This window comes from Rana temporaria, chromosome 10, assembly GCF_905171775.1.
Source record: "Rana temporaria chromosome 10, aRanTem1.1, whole genome shotgun sequence".
NCBI lineage: Eukaryota > Metazoa > Chordata > Amphibia > Anura > Ranidae > Rana > Rana temporaria.
In genome coordinates, this window is record NC_053498.1 from 106868924 (window position 1) to 106882564 (window position 13641).

The following is a 13641-nucleotide window of genomic DNA, read 5'->3' on the forward strand; positions in this document are numbered from 1 at the left end:
AACTTGTTTGAAGAATAAAGATTTTAAAATATTCAGTACAGTTGCCCCCATGACACTGTTTTTTCACAACAATCTCACATTTCTAAGACCCGGTTCACACTGGGGCGACTCGTCAGGCGACGCAGCCGCCTGTCAAGTCGCGTCCCATTCTAGTTAAAAGAACCGTTCTAATAGGAGCGACGCAAGTCGCTCCGACTTAGAAAAAGGTTCTTGTACTACTTCGGGGGCGACCTGCATTGACTTCTATACAGAAGTCATTTTGCAAGTCGCCCTAGATGTCGTCTTCATGTCGCCTGGCCGAGTCGCCCCCGAAGTCGTGCCGCCCCTGTGTGAACCGGCTCTAAAAGACAAAGTATAGCAGTAGCTTTCCCACCAATTTAAAACACCATACCGACATTTTAAACAAACAGGGGAGTAAATCAGTTATCTGACCTGACACAGCTGTGTGTGGAATTTAAGTTTCAGCCACATTTTATAGCAAGGCAATTAATGTTAGCAAGGTTAAAAGATGGCAAGACGATATGTACAAAAACACTAAACATTTCATGTAACATGCAAAATCTCGACAGCTTGGGATTAATGAACTGCATAAATTCTCTGTTAATTGTTGAATTGGCACAGAGATTTGATGATTTCACCTACATTGTACCACAACAGTACAATATATTTGCATATTCCTAATAAGATTGCTTTCCAGTCTCAGATTTTAAAACACACTAGTAAATACAGGAATTATCAAAAGTCATGCAGTCCGTTTACAGATGTCGGGTGTTTTGTCTACAAATTCAATATTTCATACAGTATGCAAGACAAAGGCAGCTACTAATGTTAGAGCTAAAGATTTTGTATTGTTTTATTCTATCTAGACAATTATGAGAAATCGGCCTGTGATTCTGTTTAAAAACTGTGGACTGTGCTGTACGTTTTTAAAATAAATGTTAACAGATGTAACAAAAAGCCCATGTGCTCATTTATGAGGTTTGTATGGCAAAAATAAAAAAAAATTCTAACCTGTATTAATGGATGTGCTAAGGACTTCTTTAATAAACAAGGACTACGACAAAATCAGAGTGTCTTTTCTTTTCTAAACAAAAATACTTTAATAACAGTGCAAAAAAAAAAAAATTACGAGTCCTTTTTCACATTGGCGATGCCCAAGATCCGATTGCGTCTCTGATCTTCCTAAAGTTAGAAGAATACACACTTATTCCGGTATCCAAGACTGAAAGAACTGAACGCATAAAGCCAGCCATACAAGGATCTAAATTTCACCAGTTCAGCAGGGACAAGCCGAATTTAGATCCACGTACAGGCACCCTGTTGACCTATCGACCGACTTGTGTACAACCAGTCTGTTGAGTTTTTCCCAAACAATTAGTGCCACTGGCTATAGCCTCAACGCTAATCATTGTGTTCTGCCAGCAGCGAGGGCTCCCCACTGGAAGAACACAATAGACCTGTAGGAGGGATTGTCCCATCAGCACTGATGGGGGAACGAAGCAATTTGGTGGAGGGAAAGAAAATTGCATAATCTATGGCCTACCCTAACTTCCATCTATTGGCAAATTAAATCATTCAGGGCCTGTGTCGGCAGACTTTGGGCTTTGTGTCAATGGCATCAATTTAATACACTTCTAAAATCAGTCAGAATTGACAGGTGCACTTGACTTCTAAAATTATTTAGTTTGGAAAATAAAGCCAAGTTAACTTAACCAGCCTATATGGATACTGCAAAGTTTGGCCTAGGCATCCAAGTAGCAACGAACTCTGGTCTTAAATGGGTTAAACTAAAGCAATACATAAGAAGCAAAATGTAATATATAATTTAAATTTATTTATATCGATGCATATTGTCCATTTTCAGTTCAGCACAAAAGCACAATATAAATACAGCAATTGTTACCCTCATCCCTGTAATAAAAATACATTCTTTACAACGGAAGAATAAAACGAGTGCTGAGGAATGGAGAGCAGTGGTGCAGTAGTGGTCTCACTTGGGTGGAGTCTCATATTTGAAAACAACGCTAAAGATTTTGCCCCCCAGTCTTTCTGCCAGCCAGGAGTTTTTGATGACGGCCAGCTTCAGACTCTCACAATGAAGGACAGCATAGTAGTTGGTGTGGATCGCTCGGCCCATGCCTTCAATAATGACCAGGTCTGTGTTTCTCTCCTTCACCAGCATGGCCAGGCCTTTGTCTAAGCGGCTGTAAGCAGAAATGAATGCAGTTTTAGAAAAAGGATTATACCAAGATCAATAGAGTTTTGTGTTTGTTTAACCTGGATTACAAGCTGTGACGGGGAAGAGAAAAAAAAAGGGGGGGGGGGGACACGTAAAATGTTGTACCATGCACATCTTGAGAACTACAAAGAGGATAAACTTGGCCAATCAAAGAGAGGAGGAACAAACCAGGGGACTTTTAAGGTGCCGAAATAAAAATTCAATAAATGCTATTAGAACAATAAAAATAGATAAAAAATAAATCCTTGTTATATCACTTGTTCAGTTCATAAACCGATACAGACACTACCACTCTACATGTTTCACTCCAAAAGAGCTTCTTCAGGAGACTCAAGAGTGCTGTATGAATTAAATGCGGATATACTTGGACCTAGTTTAGTCAAATAAGCCAAAAAAATTCCGATTGATTTCAGTAGATGCCCCATCAATGGCCACAGGGAAGAAACAGATATAACACCTATATCCTCAATTCCATTTATATATGAGAGGATCAATCAATTTATCCCTTTCCCCCTTCAATACATTGGCCGGTTAAAAAATCAAAACTGGCCGATGTTTCCAGACATTTAGGGGCAGATTCACAAAGAATTGCCCTGGCGCAGCGTATCAGAGATACGCTACGCCGCCGTATCTTACCTGGCGAATTTCGAATCCAGGAAGATTCCGCGGCGTAAGTTATGGCGGCGTAGTGCATTTCTCGGCGCGTATTTCAAATTGGGCGGGTAGGGGGCGTGATTCATTTAAATGAAGCGCGTCCCCGCACCGATTGAAATGCGCATGCTCCGTTTTTAAATTTCCCGCCGTTCATTTGCGCGAAATGACGTCGCACCGACGTCATTTTTTGAACTTCGACGTGCATTACGTCCTTTACTATTCACGGACGACTTACGCAAATAAAAAAAATAATAAAAAAAAATAAAAAAAATTGACGCGGGAACGACGGCCATACTTTAACATGGCAAGTCTATCTATACGCCACAAAACAGCAGCTTTAACTATACGCCGGGAAAAGCTGACTAGCGACGACGTAAGAGAATGCGACGGCCGCACGTACCTTCGTGGATCGCCGGAAAAAGCTAATTAGCATACCCGACACGGAAAACGACACGAACTCCACCAAGCGGGCGCCAAAGTATTGCACCTACGATCCGAAGCCATACGCCTGTCGGATCGAAGGCAGAAGCTGTCGTATCTTGGTTTAAGGATTCAAAATAAAGATACGACGCGGCAAATTTGAAAGTACGCCGGTGTATCAGTAGATACGCCAGCGTACTTCTTCTGTGAATCTGGCCCTAAGCCTCTGTAAGGGTCTTTGCGGCACAAGCTAAAGTTAGAAGTGGATTGGCTACCATACAGAGCTGCACCAGATTTTTCACTCCAGTTTTAGTAAATCAACCCTAAAAAAGCTCACCTAAGATCAAGGCAAGGAGAACTGGAACCTGTCTGTACCAGAATTAACCTCTCACTCTGTAGAGCCGACCTGAAAAAAAAAAAAAAAAAAAAAAAGATTTAGTTTATGCAGTAGAATTCATATATATTTTTTTAATTATCAAAAAACAAACAATAGATTCCAATACCGGTTGGCTGTAAAACAGGCCAAATCTAGGACTTCTGCCTATTCTTTTGAAAGACAGTCAGAAGTGTAGAGGCCACCATTGCTTACTTGTTTCAAAGTGGATCTGTGGGGCAGCTTTGGATATTCAATTTTTCACATTCCTAACAAGAACTTTAAAAATGAGCCCTCACTGACCTCTGTAGCTGTGGAGCAAATACTCCTCAAAGTTCACAGCAGAGTCTTCAAATTTTCCAAGCAGCTCTCCTTACCCTACTGGGGTATCTGATCTGTGTTTACATTAGAAATGAAATCTGATCTCCACCTTTAATGTCCCTTTAAATAGTTTGTTTAGGCCAAGCTTGCCCAAATGAGCTACAGTGAGGAAAATAAGTATTTGAACACCCTGCTATTTTGCAAGTTCTCCCACTTGGAAATCATGGAGGGGTCTGAAATTGTCATCGTAGGTGCATGTCCACTGTAAGAGACATTTTAACTATTTATTTGTATGATACAGCTGCAAATAAGTATTTGAACACCTGTCTATCAGCTAGAATTCTGACCCTCAAAGACCTGTTAGTCTGCCTTTAAAATGTCCACCTCCACTCCATTTATTATCCTAAATTAGATGCACCTGTTTGAGGTCATTAGCTGCATAAAGACACCTGTCCACCCCATACAATCAGTAAGCATCCAACTACTAACATGGCCAAGACCAAAGAGCTGTCCAAAGACACTAGAGACAAAATTGTACACCTCCACAAGGCTGGAAAGGGCTACGGGGAAATTGCCAAGCAGCTTGGTGAAAAAAGGTCCACTGTTGGAGCAATCATTAGAAAATGGAAGAAGCTAAACATGACTGTCAATCTCCCTCGGACTGGGGCTCCATGCAAAATCTCACCTCGTGGGGTCTCAATGATCCTAAGAAAGGTGAGAAATCAGCCCAGGACTACACGGGAGGAGCTGGTCAATGACCTGAAAAGAGCTGGGACCACCGTTTCCAAGGTTACTGTTGGTAATACACTAAGACGTCATGGTTTGAAATCATGCATGGCACGGAAGGTTCCCCTGCTTAAACCAGCACATGTCAAGGCCCGTCTTAAGTTTGCCAATGACCATTTGGATGATCCAGAGGAGTCATGGGAGAAAGTCATGTGGTCAGATGAGACCAAAATAGAACTTTTTGGTCATAATTCCACTAACCGTGTTTGGAGGAAGAAGAATGATGAGTACCATCCCAAGAACACCACCCCTACTGTGAAGCATGGGGGTGGTAGCATCATGCTTTGGGGGTGTTTTTCTGCACATGGGACAGGGCGACTGCACTGTATTAAGGAGAGGATGACCGGGGCCATGTATTGCGAGATTTTGGGCAACAACCTCCTTCCCTCAGTTAGAGCTTTGAAGATGGGTCGAGGCTGGGTCTTCCAACATGACAATGACCCGAAGCACACAGCCAGGATAACCAAGGAGTGGCTCTGTAAGAAGCATATCAAGGTTCTGGCGTGGCCTAGCCAGTCTCCAGACCTAAACCCAATAGAGAATCTTTGGAGGGAGCTCAAACTCCGTGTTTCTCAGCGACAGCTCAGAAACCTGACTGATCTAGAGAAGATCTGCGTGGAGGAGTGGGCCAAAATCCCTCCTCCAGTGTGTGCAAACCTGGTGAAAAACTACAAGAAACTTTTGACCTCTGTAATTGCAAACAAAGGCTACTGTACCAAATATTAACATTGATTTTCTCAGGTGTTCAAATACTTATTTGCAGCTGTATCATACAAATAAATAGTTAAAAAAATCATACATTGTGATTTCTGGATTTTTTTTTTTTGATTATGTCTCTCACAGTGGACATGCACCTACGATAACAATTTCAGACCCCTCCATGATTTCCAAGTGGGAGAACTTGCAAAATAGCAGGGTGTTCAAATACTTATTTTCCTCACTGTATATATTGTACTACCAGGTGTGCCTGTTGGGTGCGCTGTATTGTAGTTTTAGCTTATTACAGTATACAGTGCTGTGTGCCACTCCTGAACCAAAACAAAGTTGGGCTGAGTGCCGCTGAGCAAATAACAGCCACTAGTCATTCATAGAATACAACGTTTTCCTAAGTGGTTAGCACTTCACCTATCAGCCCTAGGGTCATCGGTTTGAGTCCCAACCATGGAACTACAGACATGGAGTTTACATGTTCTCTGTGCCTGCTTGGGTTTTCTCCCATACTCTAAAGACATGCTGATATGTTAACCACTTCAGCCCTGGAGGATTTGGCTGCCCAATGACAGTGCCATTTTTTGCGATTCGGCACTGCGTCGCTTTAACTGACAATTGCGCGGTCATACAATGTGGCTCCCAAACAAAATTGACGCCCTTTTTCCCCACAAATAGGAGCTTTCTTTTGGTGGTATTTGATCATCTCTGCGGTTTTTATTTTTTGCACTATAAACAAAAAAGAGCGGAAATTTTGAACAACAAAAAAAGCAATATATTTGTTTACTATAATATCCCCCAAAAAAGATATAAAAATACATTTTTCTCTATTCCGTTTAGGCCCATATGTATTCGTCTACATATAAAAAAAAAAAAAAAATCGCAATAAGCGTATATTGATTGGTTTGCGCAAAAGTTATAGCGTCCAACAAAATAGGGGATAGTTTAATGGCAATTTTATAAAAAAAATTCGTGACTGCGACATTATGGCGGACACTTCTGACGCTATTTTGGGACCATTGTCATTTATACAGCGATCAGTGCTATAAAAATGCACTGATTACTGTGTAAATAACACTAACAGTGAAGGGGTTAACCAGTAGGGGGCGAGGAAGGAGTTAAGCGTGTCCTAGGGAGTGATTCTAATTGTGGGGGGGGGGGTGGGCTACATGTGACGACACTGATCGCTGCTCCCGATGACAGGGAGCAGACAATCAGTGTCCTGTCACTAGGCAGAACAGGGAGATGCCTTGATTACACAGGCATCCCCCCGTTCTGCCGCTCTGTGACATGATCGTGGACACCTGGCGGACAAAGAGTCCGCGGTCACATTCACAGAGCTTGCGGCGGGCGCGCCTGCAATGCCAGGTCTTAAAGGGGACGTAAGGGTTTGTCCATATGCGCAGCAGAGCCATTCTGCCGGCGTATATAGTAGTGCAGTGGTTGGCAAGAGGTTAATTGGCTCCTTGGCTTAACTGGCCCTAGTATGTATATGAATGCGAGTTAGAGACCTTTGATTGAAAGCTCCTTAGGGACTGATGTGTATGTACAATGCAGGTGTAATAGTGCTGTGTAAATTGATGGCCCTATACAATGTACCTGTAATAAATAAATACAAAGCTTCCTCCAGGGGGCCGAGGTGGAGGGGTGAGCAGATTACATCACAATCTCCACCTCAGCCAGAGGAAACTTTGTATTCATTAAAAAAAAAAAAAAAAAAAATACAAAGATTCCAATGAATGGCTTAGTAGCACTTAGCCTGACCATTTTGCTCGGAAGCGAGCTAGAAGTCCCAGTCCCACTGCCTGAACACTGTGCTGTATAGTGGAGGCTACATACAGTTAATACTTGCGTGCCCAAACATACCTGTTAGAGAAGTAAAACATTTGTTTGGGCCAGCTTGGCCCAAACAATTTAAAGGAACATTAAAAAAGGTGAGATCCGCTTTAAGAAAATGGAAGGTGGTCAAGTCACTGCTGTGAGGGACATTGAGGCAAGCTAAGCTGCTGAGAAATTGGTGCACCTGTGTCCAAACTATGAACAGTTAAGTATTTAAATATTTTTAAAGCAGTGAATAGCTTTAAAAACAAGCCATAGACATCTGTACCTGCAGGGATTGGAATGCTGGCAGGATAGGTGGACTTGGCAGTAACTGTTCTCCCATCTCCTTAGACCAGGGATGGCAAACCTTGGCACTACATTTCCCATGATGCTCATGCATTCTTCAGCGGAGCATCATTGGAAATGTGGTTTCAAAACATCTGGGGTGCCAGGGTTCGCCATCAATGCCCTAGACCAGTGGTTCTCAACCTTCTAGGGCCGTGACCCCTTGAGAAAATTTCCCAAGTTGTGGGGACCCCTAACAGTAAAATTATTTTCGTAGCGTGGGTTGTCAGCACCCAAGGCAAGACAAGTAATTTATGCCCCTAACCCACAGAAATTTAGCGCTCCCTGAGTCCTTTTAATAGCAATTATAATCACAGGTAGTGTCACTCACTGTCTCCGGCTTCACTGTGTCTCCAGCTCTGTGGTGTCTCGTAGCAGTGACACCTGTGCTGAAATCAGGAGATAGGGTCTCCTCCAGCCTCTCCCACTTCACATTCCTCACCAGTCAGCTGACCTCTAATCTTTGCCCCCCCAGCCATGCTGTTAACTGAATGGGCGCCTGCGAAGAGGCTGATTGGGCGGCTGCGGGCTCCAGGAACAGCCCAGATGGGTGGCCACATGCTCCAGAGATGGCCCTGCTGGGTGGCTGCAAAAATGCAGTGGGAGAGTGATGCAGGCTTCAGGAACAGCCCAGGATTCGGTGACCCCTGGAAAATCATCATTTGACCCCCAGGTTGAGAACCACTGCCCTAGACCCTGCTCTTCACTATTACACACAACCATCATACCTCACTCTACACACAGTGGCATGCAGCTCCAGATTTTCTACACAAGAATGTGCACCAACCATCCATTGTAAGTGAAGCCCTACTTGTCATTTACACCCAGCTTAAGATGCAGGAGCCACTAGTTCTGATGGACATGCAGTATACAGGTGCCAGAAAACAGAACAAATGGTTGAAACTGTGACCTGTAAAGCACGGGCGGACCAACCGAAAAGCCACACAACGAGAGGTAGGATAGGCAGAAAACAACATTTCAGGCTGTAAACAGCAGAGGCACATATAAAATAAAGAATCTATTACAAAGCATTAACAGTGGACACTATACCCGCCCATCTACAGCTCTGACAGATCTAGTAAAACTAGGTTTTCTATACTTACTGTATGATTGAATCCATCTCAGCTATACGTTCAACTACAATTAGCGACTCGTTATACGTCACATCGTTGAGAGCAGGTCCTGAATTACATGCCAGGATGACCTGTAAAAGGTAACAATTTACAGTCACACCCTGACAATAAGTAATACAATGACTAAAAAGCCTAAATTTAAAAATTTTTGTTCTCCTTTACATCAAAGCTTGTTAGAATGTAAATTCTTCATGGAAGGTGATGGAAAAAATTAAAGTGGTAAGTATAGTGTATGTGGCAGTTACAGAGTGATTCCATTAGCAAGAGGAACATGCTTATAGCAGTTCTACTGTACAACATAGGTAGTTTCACTTTTTAGAACCACTTTAGGAAAAAAAAAAAAAAAGGCGGGAAAGGAATGATACCGCGTACCCCTCAAATTGCTTCCGCCCTACTGAAACCGACAGGTGCTGGCTCTGCACAGGTGCATGGAATTGGAAAAAATCCTGGACCGCTGCACTGTGTTAAACGACGTCTTCATTGGATAAAATCAGATCAAAACAGATTTCAAAATGGTGCAGTCAAGATGAAAAAGTGGACAACAGGACAAAAAATGGCTAACATGTTTCACATCATAAGATGCTTACTCATAACTGAGTGAACAATGACAAAATTTGTGTTTAAAACAGAGTCCTCCACCAATCAGATCAAAGGTGTATATAAACCCATTGAACACATACAATTAAACCTTGATGTTTTACACATGGAGAACACCAGTATGTGGGACAAGTGCAAACATAAAAGTGCGGAATCTATAAATTCAAAAACCAGAGAAACAAATGTCAAAAAAAAATCTGATTATAACACTAAATGTGGCGACATGTCCCAGAAAGTGGCCTGAGTCAATGTGTGAAAAATACCATAAACCAGGATGGAAAAAAAAATACAGAAAAAATTAAATTAAAAATAAATCAACAATAGTGCAATAATTGAGTGTAGACGTTATAGTGTGTATAAATGAATGTGTATAAACATGCGAAGTGTCCCAAAATCTGCATATAATGTACATACATAAAATATGGGCCGCATATAAATATCTCCAAACGTAAGTATAAAGAATTACTGTCCCATATAACAAACAATAGTTTTACATTAGCCCGCAGGCAATGTCATAAAATATGTGCATAAAGCACCAAGGAAAACAGAGAAATCCAAAAATACGTAAGGAATACATAAAACACAAATAATTAAAACTATAATGTTGTATTAAAATAACACATTGTTAAAGATGGTTATGATACTAACGAAACACCATGTCATAAAAAAGTCAAAGTTCTGTGGTCCGTTATAAAAAGTAATCTGATATAATTAGCAAAACAAAAAGACATATGACCTAGGTCTTGTTGTATACTTTTTCATCTTGACTGCACCATTTTGGATTATGTTTTGATCAGATTTTATCCAATAAAGACGACGTTTAACAGAGTGCAGCATTTCAGGATTTTTTTTTCCCCAATTCCATGGTTCTAAAAAAAGTTAGGTGTTTTTTTTTTCTTCACCTAAATAAATTCTCTGCATGAAGATAAATCAGGGCTACTCCATACAAAACCACAGAGCAGGGAAGTACATGTTTTTTTTTTTTATTTTACTATTATTCCTTTAGAATCAATTTAAACACAGGTAATGTGATGCAAGCATTCAGACAGTGGAAAGATGTTAGTATTACTGTACCTCAGTACCTCTGGAGATCAGCTCCCGTACGAAGGGAAACACTCCTAGAATGATGTCTATGCCACTGTTGTCCACAAAAATTAAGGCACAATTATGCGGAGGACCCTAAAAAGAGAAAACTACTGCTAAAAGATTATGTTATTACTTACAGATAAAGAGTGCCTAAAAGAAAAAAAAAAATTATAAAATAATGGATAGTGCAAATAATATTTTTTTTTTTATAAATATGTGCAACCCATAATCATGATAAAATAAATTATGAACACACCTAAAATTTTGCTAAAACACAAGTATCACGAAAGTAAGAAAAAAGCGCCCATCAAAAAATTCAAAGAGATTGTCAATCACAGTAATATGAATTTATTCACTGATGAAGCAATTTGAGTGAAGGGTGCACTAACTTCTAGAACCCAAATCTGTAGGAGACAGGAATACAACACCCATATGCCAGAGGCAAGTATAGCAGTTACCGAAATGTATAGCCCCAATCAGAGGCATGTGTTGTAAATCGTCCCAAGCTGAAAGAATCTCTCACTCTGTACACAGCTCATTTCCCACCAGTCTGCTTCCAAAGAAGACCAAGCACCACCAATATAAAGTGTGTCATGCCACAACAAACAGTACAGGGAAAGAAACTTCTACTGTAGTATGTATGTATGTAAAAGCTTTTTATTAAAGCGCAATCAATAAAAACCATTCAAAAGCCAGCAATACATTTACAGAAACACCGCTCCCCATCTTGGAAGCGGCCTGTGATGTCAACAGGCACCAATTCTGTCCTACACGTTTCGTTCAATGGGACATTTCAGGGGCTTGGATCATTTTATTATCTCACTCATTATTTCACTTTTAGGCCCCTTTCACGCGGGCAGACCAATCGGGTCCACCTGTCAGTTTTTCAGCAAACCCAATCAGACACATCCATCTCTATGGGGTGTCATGTTCTTTATCCATCTGGTTGATCGAAGTGAATGGCAGTCGCGTGTAAATGGACAAGTGGTCCATTTACATCTGACCACCCATAGAGAGCGGGCTGTGTCTGTTCTGCATAAGTGGAACAGACACAGACCAGTCATCTGCCTGCACCGCCGAGCAGGTGAACTCCAATGGAGCCTGCTGTGTGTAAGGGGTCTTAGGTGCTGCATTTTACCTATACTTTAATAGTTACTTTAAGTCTATATATTGATATAGGGCCAATTTTTGCTCAACCCTTGATGGACATTTTACTACTTTTGTGATACTTGTGTTTGGCACTATCCTAGGTTTCATTATCTTGATTTGCACCATTTTTTTTCTTTTTTAAGTCAATTCCACCAGGTCTTTGAAAACAGGATAATCTTCCACAGGAAAAAATAACGAAAGGCAAAATTGTGTGGAGATAGCAATAAAAACCTAAAAGGTGTTCTAATCTGTCTGTACCCTCCGTTAGAAGGATCAATCCTGCCTATTTGTCCTGTTTACTGGTAACATCAAAAGTGAAAAATCAAAAGAAAATCCCAAATATTGGGCGGTTCCCAGAACAGGAAAAGATGGGATATCTTCCAGTGGGGACACTAGTTCAGGTGACACCCCAGGATTCTCTCACTTCTTGTTCTGTGACAGGAAGTGAAGGAAAATGAGATACAGGGCAAATTTAAAAAAAAAAGCTGACTTATAACCCTCCCTTACATGATTAAAAAAAAAAAAAAAAAAAGAGAAGGTGTTGCCTTTAGTTCTACTTTAAGGTCTTGTTAAAGCAAGAATGGCAGGGTCAACCACAGGTCTTTCCTTTTCTGAATAAAATTGTCCTCAGTAGGTGAGGCCAGTACAAGACGGGCTCCAATATGGAGTGCACTTGCGAGGTCTTTAAAACCAATGTAGGTTACCCAACACTAGACAGCCATCAGATGAGGAATATTTATTTTTATTTTTTTATCTTTTGCTAGGTTGAGAATACTAATTGTGGTAAAGCCCAGGTGGAACAAGGCACAACTGCTGTAAAAAGCACTCCACTGTTGGAGGTGACCATGATTATAAACCTGGTACAAACGAGTAGTTCAAACCAGCAAACTGAATGAAAAAAAAAAAAAAAAATTAGCAGCTCGCTGTACTAACTATGATGTAACCGTACAGCAATCTCCCTGCTGAGCTGTTCCGTTTTGACAAGGGGGCTGCCCCTCCTGACCTTGTCTTACCTACCCACAAGACTAGAATGTATGCAAGAATGGTTACGGTGGGCCGCCTAGCCCTGAAAGGGTCTTCAGGGTCTGGGTGCTATAGCAAATTGACTGCGGCCCTGGACCTGTATAGCACCCTAGGCTGACAACAATGCATTGCATTAAGTGCCAAGGTGAGCCCTCATGCAGGATCCAAAGCAACATTACTGTTGCCATGGTTTTACCAAGCTTGCACCCATCCAGATGAACCGTTCCTTTCAGAACCTATGTCCTTAAGTTCAACACCCAAACATTGACCAGACATCAAAGAGAAGACTGTACAAGGACATCAAAGAGAAGACTGTACAAGTGTTTTACAATTTTTTTTTAAATCGGAACAGTGTCATTTTGTCAAGCTGTAAATGTCAAATAACTTTACCTTTAATCTTTTGATCCATTCACAGTAGGAGTCCACAAGCCATGGTCTTGCTGTTGGAAATAATAGAAAATGGAAATCATGAAACACAACCTGGAATAATCCACTGCATTTATTAAGAGGAATTTAGTATTACATTAAGGTTTATATAAAAAGGCACAAAATAATGAACAAAGTGCAATAATCTATACGATTAGTAAAGTGCAACAACTCCTAACGCCCAACCAGAAAAGATTTCAGTCTAATTGGTTGGCAGGGTTAACAGTGTTTCGCCATAATACATGATCCAATATGGCAAATAAAAAGTGAATTTGAACTCAAAAATAATAATGCAATAAACACAGTGTCAAACGCCTATCACGGAATGAAACAGGACAAGGAGGAAGCCGCAACATTTGAAAAATGGAGGCCCACAGCCTGTCAACAATACAGGTACATCGAGCCTGCAATGGGCACAGTGAGAATGGGCACCCAATGTTGACCCTCTTTTCTGCTTACAGTAGCTGCTGCTCACCCTAGGCTTATACTCGTGTCAATATGTTTTCCCAGTTTTTTGTGGTAAAATTAGGGCCTCGGCTCATACAATAGTTTTTTTCAGG

At 41.1% G+C, this 13641-nt stretch overlaps 1 protein-coding gene across 3 annotated transcripts in view; it reads right to left on the minus strand.

The window, feature by feature from the left end:
- Positions 1-1812: 1812 nt before the first annotated feature.
- Positions 1813-13641, minus strand: part of PANK4 (pantothenate kinase 4 (inactive)) — a 77455-nt gene continuing 65626 nt past the window's right edge. For 2 of the 3 annotated variants that reach the window (XM_040325921.1, XM_040325920.1), the window contains 5 exons: positions 13046-13095; positions 10472-10576; positions 8771-8871; positions 3651-3719; positions 1813-2204 (listed from right to left, as the gene is read on the minus strand). In XM_040325921.1, coding sequence (XP_040181855.1) covers positions 1991-2204; positions 3651-3719; positions 8771-8871; positions 10472-10576; positions 13046-13095 — 539 coding nt within the window. In that variant the 3' untranslated portion in view covers positions 1813-1990. Of the gene's footprint in view, positions 2205-3650; positions 3720-8770; positions 8872-10471; positions 10577-13045; positions 13096-13641 lie in introns of those variants that run through there. The other variant, XM_040325922.1, reaches the window with a different exon arrangement.